The sequence below is a fragment of the Oncorhynchus keta genome, chromosome 27 (assembly GCF_023373465.1).
Source record: "Oncorhynchus keta strain PuntledgeMale-10-30-2019 chromosome 27, Oket_V2, whole genome shotgun sequence".
Lineage (NCBI taxonomy): Eukaryota > Metazoa > Chordata > Actinopteri > Salmoniformes > Salmonidae > Oncorhynchus > Oncorhynchus keta.
The window spans coordinates 12,973,600-12,990,172 of record NC_068447.1 but is presented as its reverse complement, the minus strand read 5'-3'; the positions used below and the strand labels follow the sequence as shown (position 1 = coordinate 12,990,172).

At 49.5% G+C, this 16,573-nt stretch overlaps 1 protein-coding gene and 2 long non-coding RNA genes across 28 annotated transcripts in view; 2 read left to right on the top strand and 1 right to left on the bottom strand.

Moving 5' to 3' along the window:
- Positions 1-346: 346 nt before the first annotated feature.
- The window catches only part of LOC118360258 (extracellular sulfatase Sulf-2-like), a 94,463-nt gene continuing 78,236 nt past the window's right edge, over positions 347-16,573 (bottom strand). The window contains 10 exon segments of the mRNA XM_052481696.1: positions 347-510; positions 3,502-3,555; positions 5,643-5,676; positions 6,242-6,365; positions 8,038-8,180; positions 8,257-8,426; positions 8,690-8,749; positions 9,589-9,683; positions 13,750-13,846; positions 16,185-16,443. Coding sequence (XP_052337656.1) covers positions 480-510; positions 3,502-3,555; positions 5,643-5,676; positions 6,242-6,365; positions 8,038-8,180; positions 8,257-8,426; positions 8,690-8,749; positions 9,589-9,683; positions 13,750-13,846; positions 16,185-16,443 — 1,067 coding nt within the window. The 3' untranslated portion in view covers positions 347-479.
- Positions 506-2,578, top strand: LOC127912450 (uncharacterized). Of its 25 annotated transcripts, none has more exons than XR_008082782.1 (6): positions 506-1,105; positions 1,171-1,235; positions 1,490-1,554; positions 1,619-1,878; positions 2,003-2,480; positions 2,540-2,578. It is a non-coding gene; the product is annotated as an uncharacterized LOC127912450 (long non-coding RNA). The 25 variants fall into 25 exon arrangements; XR_008082772.1 differs by having other exon boundaries at positions 1,366-1,554; XR_008082783.1 differs by lacking the exon at positions 1,171-1,235 and having other exon boundaries at positions 506-1,040.
- Positions 2,608-3,490, top strand: LOC127912452 (uncharacterized). Of its 2 annotated transcripts, none has more exons than XR_008082791.1 (3): positions 2,608-2,876; positions 2,955-3,058; positions 3,347-3,490. It is a non-coding gene; the product is annotated as an uncharacterized LOC127912452 (long non-coding RNA). The 2 variants fall into 2 exon arrangements; XR_008082790.1 differs by having other exon boundaries at positions 3,321-3,490.

Below are 16,573 nucleotides of genomic sequence, written 5' to 3'. Positions count from 1 at the left end.
GAAGTGGGGAGTGGTCCCAGTCTGAGCAGCCCTCCTCAGCTAGGACTGGAGGACAGGAAGAGGAGGAGGAAGAGGAGGAAGAGCGGTGCTCCCCTCCATTCAGCCCCAACGCCTCCCTCAGGACCTCGGCCGCAGCCTCTCTCAGCAGGAGAGCTGGAGTGGCCAGGGTGGTCAGGTAGATGGCTGAGGCTGATTGGTCCGTTGAGGACACCAGGGCGTGGTCTCTTCCTCCTCTACCCTCCCCGGGAATCAAGTTGCTGCGGCGCCCGTTCGGCTGGTGGTTGAAGTTGCCTAGCATCGTGAACATCCTGTCCACGGTCCAGTCAAAGTTGTCCCAGTCGTCCAGGCTGACGTTGAAATTGAGTTTGAGATCGTACGCGTGCTTGTCAAGTCTGTACAAGGGTTCAAGTTCTGACCAGTCCATTCCCGTTCCTCCTGCACTGGGTGCTTCTGACGGGGCCACTGTCGCCTCCTGGACCCTATCCCTCCCAGCCTTCCCAAATCTGTCCTCTGATGAGACAAGATCACACAGACAAAACAGTGTCATCCACAGCAAACCTCTGTCTCCCATTGTGTCTGTACTCTCCTCATCACCACCACGTGAACACTGCTCCCAGTAAACTGGTCCCAGGACAGAGTAGTATTCTATTCTATATGAATGCTTGAATGGGTTCATTCTCTGACATTCACACGAGTTTATGAGGCAGCTACATGGAGAAACAGACAAGACACATGGACAGCAGAGTATCAGAAAGAGTGAGAGACATTGTGAGGCACTGCAGTCTTATGAAAAGTGAGAGTCAACCAAGGCGGATGCGCTGGGCGGTGGGGGTGGATGGCGCCCTCTACAGGTAGAGATGATTAGATGACTAAGGCAGATGCGCTGGGCGGTGGATGGCGCCCTCTACAGGTAGAGATGATTAGATGACTAAGGCAGATGTGCTGGGCGGTGGGGGTGGATGGCGCCCTCTACAGGTAGAGATGATTAGATGACTAAGGCAGATGCGCTGGGCGGTGGGGGTGGATGGCGCCCTCTACAGGTAGAGATGATTAGATGACTAAGGCAGATGCGCTGGGCGGTGGGGGTGGATGGCGCCCTCTACAGGTAGAGATGATTAGATGACTAAGGCAGATGTGCTGGGCGGTGGGGGTGGATGGCGCCCTCTACAGGTAGAGATGATTAGATGACTAAGGCAGATGCGCTGGGCGGTGGGGGTGGATGGCGCCCTCTACAGGTAGAGATGATTAGATGACTAAGGCAGATGTGCTGGGCGGTGGGGGTGGATGGCGCCCTCTACAGGTAGAGATGATTAGATGACTAAGGCAGATGTGCTGGGCGGTGGGGGTGGATGGCGCCCTCTACAGGTAGAGATGATTAGATGACTAAGGCAGATGTGCTGGGCGGTGGATGGCGCCCTCTACAGGTAGAGATGATTAGATGACTAAGGCAGATGCGCTGGGCAGTGGGGGTGGATGGCGCCCTCTACAGGTAGAGATGATTAGATGACTAAGGCAGATGTGCTGGGCAGTGGGGGTGGATGGCGCCCTCTACAGGTAGAGATGATTAGATGACTAAGGCAGATGTGCTGGGCAGTGGGGTGGATGGCGCCCTCTACAGGTAGAGATGATTAGATGACTAAGGCAGATGCGCTGGGCAGTGGGGGTGGATGGCGCCCTCTACAGGTAGAGATGATTAGATGACTAAGGCAGATGTGCTGGGCAGTGGGGGTGGATGGCGCCCTCTACAGGTAGAGATGATTAGATGACTAAGGCAGATGTGCTGGGCAGTGGGGGTGGATGGCGCCCTCTACAGGTAGAGATGATTAGATGACTAAGGCAGATGCGCTGGGCAGTGGGGGTGGATGGCGCCCTCTAAAGGTAGAGATGATTAGATGACTAAGGCAGATGCGCTGGCCGGTGGATGGCGCCCTCTAAAGGTAGAGATGATTAGATGACTAAGGCAGATGTGCTGGGCGGTGGGGGTGGATGGCGCCCTCTACAGGTAGAGATGATTAGATGACTAAGGCAGATGTGCTGGGCGGTGGATGGCGCCCTCTACAGGTAGAGATGATTAGATGACTAAGGCAGATGTGCTGGGCGGTGGATGGCGCCCTCTACAGGTAGAGATGATTAGATGACTAAGGCAGATGTGCTGGGCGGTGGATGGCGCCCTCTACAGGTAGAGATGATTAGATGACTAAGGCAGATGTGCTGGGCGGTGGATGGCGCCCTCTACAGGTAGAGATGATTAGATGACTAAGGCAGATGTGCTGGGCGGTGGATGGCGCCCTCTACAGGTAGAGATGATTAGATGACTAAGGCAGATGCGCTGGGCTGTGGATGGCGCCCTCTACAGGTAGAGATGATTAGATGGCTAAGGCAGATGCGCTGGCCGGTTGATGGCGCCCTCTACAGGTAGAGATGATTAGATGACTAAGGCAGATGCGCTGGGCAGTGGGGGTGGATGGCGCCCTCTACAGGTAGAAATGATTAGATGACTAAGGCAGATGTGCTGGGCGGTGGATGGCGCCCTCTACAGGTAGAGATGATTAGATGACTAAGGCAGATGTGCTGGGCGGTGGGGGTGGATGGCGCCCTCTACAGGTGACAAGCAACAGGACAGTATGAGATGTGAGCTGCCTAAACCTTGCAGGTTAGAATTATATCCATTCATAGCGACAGACAGGAGAGTGAGACAGACAGGAGAGTGAAACAGACAGGAGAGTGAGACAGTCATGGTTATTAATTAGAACTAGCAGAGAGCAGCAGGCAAGCCTGGAAAACCCCAGAGTTGAAAAAACTAACGAAATGAAAGAGGAACAAAAGAGGGGAAGAAAAAACAAGTTAGAGGAGACTGTTAGAGGAGACTGTTAGAGGTGACTGTTAGAGGAGACTGTTAGAGGAGACTGTTAGAGGAGACTGTTAGAGGAGACTGTTAGAGGAGACTGTTAGAGATGACTGTTAGAGGAGACTGTTAGAGGAGACTGTTAGAGGAGACTGTTAGAGGAGACTGTTAGAGGAGACTGTTAGAGGAGACTGTTAGAGGAGACTGTTAGAGGTGACTGTTAGAGGAGACTGTTAGAGGAGACTGTTAGAGGAGACTGTTAGAGGAGACTGTTAGAGGAGACTGTTAGAGGAGACTGTTAGAGGAGACTGTTAGAGATGACTGTTAGAGGTGACTGTTAGAGGTGACTAGAGGAGACTGTTAGAGGAGACTGTTAGAGGAGACTGTTAGAGGAGACTGTTAGAGATGACTGTTAGAGGTGACTGTTGACTGTTAGGTGACTGTTAGAGGTGACTGTTAGAGGTGACTGTTAGAGGAGACTGTTAGAGGAGACTGTTAGAGGAGACTGTTAGAGGTGACTGTTAGAGGAGACTGTTAGAGGAGACTGTTAGAGGAGACTGTTAGAGATGACTGTTAGAGGAGACTGTTAGAGGAGACTGTTAGAGGTGACTGTTAAGAGGTGACTGTTTGGTGGCATTGTGAAGTTCCAGACTCACAGTGATTTGGAGGTGGGTATCTTCACTTTTGGCCACTTTCTGCGTTGAAACTGCCTGATGCACAAGCAGCAATAAGATAGACTGTTATTCAGCCCGTTCAAGCAGAAGAAAATAAGCCCTCAACCTTCTCCCAACCTCAGTTAGAAGGAGTGTAGAGACAGTGAAGCATACACTGAGTACTCCCCAGGGTTAGAAAAGTGCTCAGTGCAAATCCCCCAAACCAGAAGTCATGCAAAGGAAAAACAAGAGAGAAAGAAAGAAAGAAAGAAAGAAAGAAAGAGAGAAAGAGAGAGAGAGAGAGAGAGAAAGAGAGGAGAGAAAGGGAACACCAAAAAACACACTCTCAATCGCACCTCCAGCACAGGAGGCTGCTGAAGGAAGGAGGGCTCATAATAATGTCCGGAACGGAGCAAATGGAATGGCATCAGACACATAGAAAACCTGTGTGTTTTATGACAGTCCACTGATGCCACTCCAGCCATTACCACGAGCCCGTCCTCCCCAAAAAAGGAGCCACCAACCTCCTGTGACGTCCACACTTCGCTCCTCACGTCGCCCCACACGTCGCCCCACACGTCGCCCATATACACAATCTCTAGGTACTTTCTAAGTGTTGTGTATTCTGTCAACGTATTCCAGGCCAAGTAGATAGTCAACTATCTTTTAGGAATGTTTATATTCATTTTATATAAACTCAGCAAAAAAAGAAACAAACCTTTTTCAGGCCCCTGTCTTTCAAAGATAATTAGTTAAAATTCAAATGACTTCACAGATCTTCATTGTAAAGGGTTTAAACACTGTTTCCCATGTTTGTTCAATGACCCATAAACAATTAATGAACATGCACCTGTGGATCGGTCGTTAAGACACCAACAGCTTACAGACGGTAGGCAATTAAGGTCACAGTTATGACAACTTAGGACACTAAAGAGGCCTTTCTACTGACACTGAAAAACTCCAAAAGAAAGATGCCCAGGGTCCCTGCGTATCTGCGTGAACATGCCTTAGGCACGCTGCAATGAGGCATGATGACTGCAGACGTGGCCAGGGCAATAAATTGCAATGTCCGTACTGTGAGACAGGACAGACAGCTGATCGTCTTCGCAATGGCAGACCAAGTGTAATAACACCTGCACAGCATCGGTACATCCAAACATTACACCTGCGGGACAGGTACAGGATGGCAACAACAACTGCAGAGTTACACCAGGAACACACAATCCTTCCATCAGTGCTCAGACTGTCCGCAGTAGGCTGAGAGAGGCTGTACTGAGGGCTTGTAGGCCTGTTGTAAGGCAGGTCCTCACCAGACATCACCGGCAACAGCGTTGCCTATGGGCACAAACCCACCGTCGCTGGACCAGACAGGACTGGCAAAAAGTGCTCTTCACTGACGAGTCGCGGTTTTGTCTCACCGGGGGTGATGGTCAGATTTGCGTTTATTGTCGAGGGAATGAGCTTTACCCCGAGGCCTGTACTCTGGAGCGGGATTGATTTGGAGTGGAGGGTCCGTCATGGTCTGGGGCGGTGTGTCACAGCATCATCGGACTGAGCTTGTTGTCATTGCAGGCGATCTCAATGCTGACATGACCCTCCACCATGACAATGCCACCAGCCATACTGCTCGTTCTGTGTGTGATTTCCTGCCAGACAGGAATGTCAGTGTTCTGCCATGGCCAGTGAAGAGCCCGGATCTCAATCCCATTGAGCACATCTGGGACCTGTTGGATCGGAGGGTGAGGCTAGGACCATTCCCCCCAGAAATGTCCAGGATCTTGCAGGTGCCTTGGTGGAATAGTGGGGTAACATCTCACAACAAGAACTGGCAAATCTGGTGCAGTCCATGAGGAGGAGATGCACTGCAGTACTTAATGCAGCTGGTGGCCACACCAGTTACTTTTGATTTTGACCCCCGCTTTGATCAGGGACACATTATTCAATTTCTGTTAGTCACATCTGTGGAACCTGTTCACTTTATGCCACAGTTGTTGAATCTTATGTTCATACAAATATTTACACGTTAAGTTTGATGAAAATAAACGCAGTTGACAGTGTGAGGTTTCTTTTTTTGCTGAGTTTAGTGCTAATACCTAATAAATAGTTAAGTGCAGAGTGGTGTTTATGTCAATGAGTAAAGATACCTGTATTCATCAAAGATGCTTCGCTCTTTACCTCCTGAAGAAGAGACAATAGCAGTGGTTAGAGAATACAGGAACAGATTCCTATCAATTAAGGCATAGAGACCTCGTTAAGCCATGTAGGTGTAACTCTGTGTTGAGGGGGGGGGGGGGATAGAAAGAGCAGTTGTTTTTAAAAATCAAAATGGTGTCTGAAATTCAAATAGTGTTAAAGAAACAACAAAAAAAGAGCATGAAACGACTTTCAACTGAATCGGCCTTCATTAAAAGGAACAGAGATCATTCCAGACTGAGTGGTTGTAGTCGTTTAAGATGCAGTAATAGAATTGATACATGAGAGGTATTGCATGGTGAAAACAAGAACACAAAGCAAGGCAGGACTTGGGTTTGGTGGAGAGGATGATGGTGATGAGGATAGAAAACAGAGATCATTCTTCTGTAGTGACAACCCGCAACAACCTGAGATATTATTTGTGTGTGTGTGTGTGCGCGTGCGTGCGTGTGTGTGTGTGCGTGCGTGTGCGTGCGTGTGCGTGCGTGTTCGTGCGTGTGTGCGTGTGTGTGCGTGCGTATGTGTGTGTGCGTGTGTTAGAGGAACTCACCCAGCTCCAGGTTGCGGGTACGGGGGTTGCACTGCTTGTGGCCCTTGCAGCTGCGGAGCTCCATGAGTTGAACGTGGAGCTGATTTAGAACGGTTCGGTCCAGCGTGTTCACAGCATTCATCAGCTGCACAGACAGACAGAGATACAGAGAGAGAGAGGAATGATGCTGGTCTTCATACATATTTGAACATGAATTCATAAGAGCATCTCCAGCTGTTATACAACAGATTGTTTTCAGTGTGCCATCTTGAAGACAGGGCTACAGGCTAGATAATGTCAGGAACCAGAGCCGTGTCTACAGAGTTGGGACGTTTCCTCCTGTTCCCCTAACCTGGCCCCACTTGTTTCTGCATTACGATGCATTAACATGACACTACGACATTCTATAACAGCCATGTTAGAACCCCATTAACATGACACTACGACATTCTGTAACAGTCATGTTAGAACCCCATTAACATGACACTACAACATTCTAAAACAGCCGTGCTAACTCTTCATTAACATGACACAACAACATTCTATAACAGTCATGTTAGAACACATTAACATGACACTACAACATTCTATAACAGTCATGTTAGAACCCCATTAACATGACACTACAACATTCTATAACAGTCATGTTAGAACCCCATTAACATGACACTACAACATTCTATAACAGTCATGTTAGAACCCCATTAACATGACACTACAACATTCTATAACAGTCATGTTAGAACCCCATTAACATGACACTACAACATTCTATAACAGTCATGTTAGAACCCCATTAACATGACACTACAGCATTCTAAAACAGCCGTGCTAACTCTTCATTAACATGACACAACAACATTCTATAACAGTCATGTTAGAACCCCATTAACATGACACTACAACATTCTATAACAGTCATGTTAGAACCCCATTAACATGACACTACAACATTCTATAACAGTCATGTTAGAACCCCATTAACATGACACTACAACATTCTATAACAGTCATGATAGAACCCCATTAACATGACACTACAACATTCTATAACAGTCATGTTAGAACCCCATTAACATGACACTACAACATTCTATAACAGTCATGTTAGAACCCCATTAACATGACAATACAACATTCTATAACAGTCATGTTAGAACCCCATTAACATGACACTACAACATTCTATAACAGTCATGATAGAACCCCATTAACATGACACTACAACATTCTATAACAGTCATGTTAGAACCCCATTAACATGACACTGACACAACATTCCATGTTAGAAACAGTTGTTAGAACCCCATTAACATGACGCTACAACATTATATAATAGTCTTAGAACCCCATTAACATGACACTACAACATTCTTTAACAGCCATGTTAGAACCCCATTAACATGACACTACAACATTCTTTAGCAGCCATGTTAGAACCCCATTAACATGACACAACAACATTCTATAACAGTCATGTTAGAACCCCATTAACATGACACTACAACATTCTTTAGCAGCCATGCTAGAACCCCATTAACATGACACTACAACATTCTATAACAGTCATGTTAGAACCCCATTAACATGACACTTCAACATTCTATAGCAGTCATGTTAGAACCCAATTAACATGACACTACAACATTCTATAACAGTCATGATAGATCCCCATTAACATGACATGGGGGATATTTAAATAATGCTGTGTAATTAGAATCAGAATGATATTCTAGAATCAGAGCGATATTCTAAATGTATTACTCTGTTACAGTCTTACAGAGGAGTGAGTGATAGCGGTGAGGAGGAGCACTGACCTGGTAGGGATCTGTGTTGAGGTCAAAGTACTCCAGGAAGCCAGTCGCAAACTCACAGAACAGGAAGTTGTGAGTTTCGTTGATGGTCCTCACGCACCAGTAGGTGTTGTTGTTGGCACTGGTGCAGGCACAGAATGGACCCACTGCAGACAGAGAGAATAGTCGGTGCTAGTGTGTGTGCATGTGTATATGTGTGCGTGTGTGTGTACAGGGTCTTACTTGTCCAGAAGGGGGCGGTCTGCCAGTGCTGGTTGTCGTGGGTGAAGCAGGTTAGACCAGGCATGCTACAGGTGTCGTTGTTCCTCAGACGTTTCAGCAGCTTCCTCATCTTCTTCCTCCTCTTCTGGTCCTTCAGCAGCCACGCCTTGTTATCCTTATCCTGACCCTTCCTGATGACATCACACACACACACACACACACACACACACACACACACACACACACACACACACACACACACACACACACACACACACACACACACACACACACACACACACACACACACACACACAATGAAATAGTCACACATACATACATACAGTATATTGTAGATATACAATCATTACACATAGAGTTCATAAGAACACCTAGAGTTCACATCTCTTTCTTATCGGAAGGACACACATGATAAACAACACAAACCCCTTACCTGAATGGGTGAATGCTGCTTCCTTTGTGCCTAAGCTTACTCTTGTACTTAGACTGGTAGCTGAAACACACACAGATATTCACATTATCAGCATTTAGTATAAATATCTGCAGGGAGAACCACAGGGGGTCTGAAGAAAAGCTATTTGAGTGGTAGAGTCACTGTAATGTAATGCTGGCATTTAGTGTGTGGGGATTTGTAAGAAATCAGTTGAGCAACGTAAACTGTGGATTGAGAAGAGGAGAGAAGAGGGGAGCAGATGAGAGGAGAGGGGAGGAGATGAGAGGGGAGGAGAGGAGAGGAGAAGGGAGCAGAGGGGAGGGGAGAAGAGGGGAGGAGAGAGGAAGAAAGGAGAGGAGAGGAGAGGGAAAGAGAGGAGAGGGGAAGAGAGGAGAGGGGAGGAGAAAAGAGGAGAGGAGAGGGGAAGAGAGAAGAGGAGAGGGGAAGAGAGGAGAGGGGAGGAGAAGAGATGAGAGGGGAAGAGAGGAGAGGGGAAGAGAGGAGAGGAGAGGAGAGGAGAGGGAAAGAGAGGAGAGGGGAAGAGAGGAGAGGGGAGGAGAAGAGAGGAAAGGGGAAGAGAGAAGAGGAGAGGGGAAGAGAGGAGAGGGGGGGGGAGAGGGGAAGAGAAGAGAGGAGAGGGAAGGGGAATAGAGGAGAGGGGAGGAGAAGAGAGGGGAGGGGGAGAGGAGAAGAGGGGAGAGGGAAGGGGAAGAGAGGAGAGGAGAGGAGAGGAGAGCGGAGGAGAGGAGAGGAGTGGGGAGGGGAGGAGAGGAGAGGGGAAGAGAGAAGAGGGGAGAGGGAAGGGGAAGAGAGGAGAGGAAGGGGAAGAGAGGAGAGGAGAGGAGATGGGAGGGAGGAGAGGAGAGGAGAGGAGAGGAGAGGAGATGTTCTCTCTTTACATGTAGCGGAGACAGTCACACTCCTCTGGGCGGGCCTTCTTCAGATGACCCCTGACTTCTCTCAGGTTCTTGATCTTGGTCTGCAGGGTCTCAATCTGAGAGATCGGCAGGACATTAGATTAGGTAGTACATTAGATTAGACAGAGAAATGTCACAACACAATGATGTGGTCCTCTACAGCTGAGTTGTTAGAGCATGGTGCTTGTAAAGCTAAGATAGTGGATTCGAGTCCCAGTACCACCCGTTCAACCAACTCATAATTATACAATCAATGATTTCATTAGCAGCTATTATGTGACCACAGAAGATCAACTGCATTGAGAAATAAAGCATCATTGTTTTGTGGTCATTGTAACGGCGTTCGTTTGTCGAAAGAGAGTCGGACCGAAATGCAGCGTGGTGGTTACTCATGTCTTTAATGTAGAAGAGCGATACATGAAATAACTTAATACATATACAAAACAACAAAACAAAACGAAACGTGAAAACCTATACAGCCTGTCTGGTGAACACTAACACAGAGACAGGAACAATCACCCACGAAGTACACAGTGAAACCCCGGCTACCTAAATATGGTTCCCCATCAGAGACAACAAGAATCACCCGACTCTGATTGAGAACCGTCTCAGGCAGCCAAACCTAAGCTACACCCCTAATCAGCCGCAATCCCAATGCCTACAAAACCCCAATACGAAATACAACATTTAAACCCATGTCACACCCTGGCCTGACCAAATATATAACGAAAACACAAAATACTATGACCAAGGCGTGACAGAACCCCCCCCTAAGGTGCGGACTCCCGGACGCACCTCAAAACCATAGGGAGGGTCCGGGTGGGCGTCTGTCCATGGTGGCGGCTCCGGTTCGGGACGTGGACCCCACTCCATTAATGTCATAGTTCCTCCCCTTCGCGTCCTGGGATAATCCACCCTCGCCGCCGACCATGGCCTAATAGTCCTCACCCAGAATCCCACTGAACTGAGGGGCAGCTCGTGACTGAGGGGCAGCTCGGGACTGAGGCAGCTCGGGACTGAGGGGAAGCTCGGGACTGAGGGGAAGCTCGGGACTGAGGGGAAGCCCGGGACTGAGGAGAAGCCCGGGCCTGAGAGAAAGCCCAGTACTGAGAGAAAACCCAGTACTGAGAGGAAGCCCAGTACTGAGAGGAAGCCCAGTACTGAGATGAAGCTCAGGCAGGTAGTAGGCTCCGGTAGATCCTGGCTGGCTGGCGGATCTGGAAGATTCTGGTTGACTGGCAGATCTGGAAGAGACTGGTTGACTGGCAGATCTGGAAGAGACTGGTTGACTGGCAGATCTGGAAGAATCTGGTTGACTGGCAGATCTGGAAGATCATGACTGACTGGCGGATCTAGCTGCTCTGGCTGCTCCATGCAGACTGACAGCTCTGGCTGCTCCATGTAGACTGGCAGCTCTGGCTGCTCCATGCAGATTGACAGCTCTGGCTGCTCAATGCAGACTGGCAGCTTTGTGCAGACTGACAGCTCTGGCTGCTCCATGCAGACTGGCAGCTCTGGCTGCTCCATGCAGACTGGCAGCTCTGGCTGCTCCATGCAGACTGGCCGCTCTGGCTGCTCCATGCAGACTGGCAGCTCTGGATGCTCCATGCAGACTGACAGCTCAGGCTGCTCCATGCAGACTGACAGCTCAGGCTGCTCCATGCGGGCTGACAGCTCTGGCTGCTCCATGTAGATTGACAGCTCTGGCTGCTCCATGCAGACTGACAGCTCTGGCTGCTCCATGCAGACTGGCAGCTCTGGCTGCTCCATGCAGACTGGCAGCTCTGGCTGCTCCATGCAGACTGGCAGCTCTGGCTGCTCCATGCAGACTGGCAGCTCTGGCTGCTCCATGCAGACTGGCCGCTCTGGCTGCTCCAGGCAGACTGGCAGCTCTGGATGCTCCATGCAGACTGACAGCTCAGGCTGCTCCATGCAGACTGACAGCTCAGGCTGCTCCATGCGGGCTGACAGCTCTGGCTGCTCCATGTAGACTGGCAGCTCTGGCTGCTCTATGCAGACTGGCAGCTCTGGCTGCTCCATGCAGTCTGGCAGCTCAGGCTTCTCCGAACAGGCAGGAGGCTCCGGCAGCGCTGTAGAGGAGGAAGGCTCTGGAAGCGCTGAACAGGCGGGAGACTCCGACAGCGCAGGAGGAAAGGAAGACTGTGGCTGTGCTGAACAGGCGAGGCGCACTGAAGGCCTGGTGCGTGGTGCTGGAACTGGTGGTACTGGATCGAGGACACGCACAGGAAGCCTGGTGCGGGGAGCTGCTACCGGAGGACTGGTGTGTGGAGGTGGCTATGGATGGACTGGACCGTGAAGGTGTACTGGAGAGCCTGAGAGCAGGACTGGCACAGGACGTGCAAGGATAGGTAGGTACACAGGAGGCCTAGTGCGTGAGGCTAGCACATTTTTCACCAGCCGACTAACACGCACCTCAGGACGAGTATGGAGCGCTGACCCAGGTGCCATCAAATCCCCGACACGCTCCGTCGGATGAATCTTGTACCTAAAGCAACAAGCTAGCAACTCCCTCATTACTCTCCACTCCACTTTCCCCATTAACTCCTTCACAGTCTCTGCTTCGCTCACCTCTAACACCGGCTCTGGTTCTGGTCTCCTCCTTGGCTCCTCACGATTAACAAGGAGAGTTGGCTCAGGTCTGTCTCCTGACTCTGCCACTCTCCCTCTGAGCCCCCCCAATACATTTTTGGGGCTGACTCACGGGCTTTCTTCTGCGCCGTCGTGATTGTCTCTCCAACTGAGTGGCGTGTTCTCCTATAGCCCTCTTCGCACTGCTCCAGCGAATCCCAGGCGGGCTCCGGCACTCTCTCTGGGTCGACCGCCCACCTGTCTATTTCTTCCCACGTCGTATAGTCCCGATATTGTAGCTCCTGCTGCCGCTGTTGTTTCTCCTCATACCAGCGTCTCTCAGCTCTCGCCGCCTCCAGTTCTTCTTTGGGGGCGGTGGCGATATTCTCCCGGCTGATCCCAGGGTCCTTCTCCGAACAATTCATCCTCCTTTCGCTGCTCCTGCTGTCGATGCCTGTTACCACGCCACTCGGTCCGTGTGTGATGGGTGATTCTTCCTGTCTCTGTGTTAGTGTTCACCAGACAGGCTGTATAGGTTTTCACGTTTCGTTTTGTTGTTTTGTATATTTATTAAGTTATTTCATGTATCGCTCTTCTACATTAAAGACATGAGTAACCACCACGCTGCATTTCGGTCCAACTCTCTTTCGACAAAAGAACGCCGTTACAGTCATATGTGGGTTATGTGAGTGGCTGATAAGACTGGCCTCGTGGTCTATGTGGGTTATGTGAGTGGCTGATGAGACTGGCCTCGTGGTCTATGTGGGTTATGTGAGTGGCTGATGAGACTGGCCTCGTGGTCGATGTGGGTTATGTGAGTGGCTGATGAGACTGGCCTCGTGGTCGATGTGGGTTATGTGAGTGGCTGATGAGACTGGCCTCGTGGTCGATGTGGGTTATGTGAGTGGCTGATGAGACTGGCCTCGTGGTCGATGTGGGTTATGTGAGTGGCTGATGAGACTGGCCTCGTGGTCGATGTGGGTTACGTGAGTGGCTGATGAGACTGGCCTGGGTTATGTGAGTGGCTGATAAGACTGGCCTCGTGGTCGATGTGGGTTATGTGAGTGGCTGATGAGACTGGCCCGATGTGGGTTATGTGGTGGCTGATGTGGGTTATGTGAGTGGCTGATGAGACTGGCCTCGTGGTCAATGTGAGTGGCTGATAAGGCTGGCCTTGTGGTCGATGTGGGTTATGTGAGTGGCTGATGAGACTGGCTGATAAGACTGGCCTCGTGGTCAAGTGGCTGATGAGTGGCTGATAGTGGCTGAGGCTGGCCTCGTGGTCGATGTGGGTTATGTGAGTGGCTGATGAGACTGGCCTCGTGGTCGATGTGGGTTATGTGAGTGGCTGATGAGACTGGCCTGGGTTATGTGGTCGATGTGGGTTATGTGAGTGGCTGATGAGACTGGCCTCCTGTGGTCGATGTGGGTTATGTGAGTGGCTGAGAAGACTGGCCTACCTCATGGTCGATGTGGGTTATGTGAGTGGCTGAGAAGACTGGCCTACCTCATGGTCGATGTGGGTTATGTGAGTGGCTGAGAAGACTGGCCTACCTCATGGTCGATGTGGAGTTTGTGGTCCTTCCAGGCCTGCACAGACTTATAGATCCCTGTGTCACACTTCACTGTGTCATCGGCCAGGATGGAGCATCTGAGGACAGGATACACAGTGAGCATTTAGCCCAGCTGACAACACAATAATGTAGCATTAACAACACATTTAAACATGCAGTTTTAAAGCTGAAATATGTAACTTTAAGTTTAGTTTTTGTTATTTACTTTTGGTTTTGTACACCAGCTTCAAACAGCTGAAAGTACAAATATGGAGGTATGGAAAATATATTTCACAACAGTTTAAATTGTACAATAATGCTCTACATCACATGAGTCAAACTCATTCCACGGAGGGCAGAGTGTCTGCAGGTTTTTGCTCCTCCCTTGTACTAGATTGATGAATCAAGGTCACTAATTAGTAAGGAGCTCCTCTCACCAGAGCTTATTATATACACTGCTCAAAACAAATAAAGGGAACACTAAAATAACACATCCTACATCTGAATGAATGAAATATTCTTATTAAATACTTTTTTCTTTACATAGTTGAATGTGCTGACAACAAAATCACACAAAAATGATCAATGGAAATCAAATGTATCAACCCATAGAGGTCTGGATTTGGAGTCACACTCAAAATTAAAGTGGAAAACCACACTACAGGCTGATCCAACTTTAATGTAATGTCCTTAAAACAAGTCAAAATGGGGCTCAGTAGTGTGTGTGGCCTCCACGTGCCTGTATGACCTCCCTACAACGCCTGGGCATGCTCCTGATGAGGTGGCGGATGGTCTCCTGAGGGATCTCCTCCCAGACCTGGACTAAAGCATCCACCAACTCCTGGACAGTCTGTGGTGCAAGGTGGCGTTGGTGGATGGAGCGAGACATGATGTCCCAGATGTGCTCAATTGGATTCAGGTCTGGGGAACAGGCGGGCCAGTCCATAGCATCAATGCCTTCCTCTTGCAGGAACTGCTGACACACTCCAGCCTAGTGGTTAGAGCGTTGGACCAGTAACCGGAAGGTTGCAAGTTCAAACCCCCGAGCTGACAAGGTACAAATATGTCGTTCTGCCCCTGAACAGGCAGTTAACCCACTGTTCCTAGGCTGTCATTGAAAATAAGAATTTGTTCTTAACTGACTTGCCTAGTTGAATAAAGGTAAAATAAAAAATAAAAATAAACATGAGGTCTAGCATTGTCTTGCATTGGGAGGAAACATTGTCTAGCATTGTCTTGCATTGGGAGGAACCCAGGGCCAACTGCACCAGCATATGGTCTCACAAGGGGTCTGAGGATCTCACCCCCCAAAGAAATGCCACCACACACCATGACTGACCCACCGCCAAACCGGTCATGCTGGAGGATGTTGCAGGCAGCAGAACGTTCTCCACGGCGTCTCCAGACTGTCACATGTGCCCAGTGTGAACATGCTTTCATTTGTGAAGAGTACAGGGCGCCAGTGGCGAATTTGCCAATCTTGGTGTTCTCTGGCAAATGCCAAACGTCCTGCACGGTGTTGGGCTGTAAGCACAACCGCCACCTGTGGGAGCCCTCATACCACCCTCATGGAGTCTGTTTCTGACCGTTTGAGCAGCACATGCACATTTGTGACCTGCTGGAGGTCATTTTGCAGGGCTCTGGCAGTGCTCCTCCTGCTCCTCCTTGCACAAAGGCGGAGGTAGCGGTCCTGCTGCTGGGTTGTTGCCCTCCTACGGCCTCCTCCACGTCTCCTGATGTACTGGCCTGTCTCCTGGTAGCGCCTCCATGCTCTGGACACTACGCTGACAGACACAGAAAACCTTCTTGCCACAGCTCACATTGATGTGCCATCCTGGATGAGCTGCACTACCTGAGCCACCTGTGTGGGTTGTAGACTCCGTCTCATGCTACCACTAGAGTGAAAGCACCGCCAGCATTCAAAAGTGACCAAAACATCAGCCAGGAAGCATAGGAACTGAGAAGTGGTCTGTGGTCCCCACCTGCAGAACCACTCCTTTATTGGGGGTATCTTGCTAAATTGCCTATAATTTCCACCTGTTGTCTATTCCATTTGCACAACAGCATGTGAAATTTATTGTCAATCAATGTTGCTTCCTAAGTGGACAGTTTGATTTCACAGAAGTGTGATTGACTTGGAGTTACATTGTGTTGTTTAAGTGTTCCCTTTATTTTTTTGAGCAGTGTATAATTGAAAGGAATAACCGAATAGCCCTTGTCTACACTTTACGTTTTGTGTTAAGTTAGGTGAACTATTCGAAATTCAGCAACCAGGAAGTGGCGGAGGGATTTCGGCATAGTACTCCTTCAACACATTCAACATGCAGTACTAGCAACAATTTCAACATGCAGTACTAGCAACACATTCAACATGCAGTACTAACACAGTACAAACACACCCACCCATCCACATAGAACCTCAACACACTCCCTGACCTGTGTGTGACTTTGATGTCAGAAGGTACTATAGCCAGACTGTTGCTGCTAGTCCTGGGACTGATGGTGAACCCCATGCCACTGAAGTCGTCCTCAGTGTCGTCGAGTGGCCCCGGGGCCCCAGCCTCGCTGAGGTTCCTGGGGGCCAGTACAGGCTGGTAGCCATCCCCCAAGTCTACAGCATACAGTTCCCCTCCTATCTCCATCTCCACAGAGCGGGCAGAACGGTTACGGGCATAGCTCTTGACGGCCTTCATCTCTGTCAGGAAGAGAGCAGAGTGAGATAGTGGAGGGATTTATGCATAGTATTTAAGCCCTATCAGGCCCTATGAGACTTTAAAGGCACAATGTGTAGAAATCACTCTGCCATTTCCTGGTTGCCAACATTT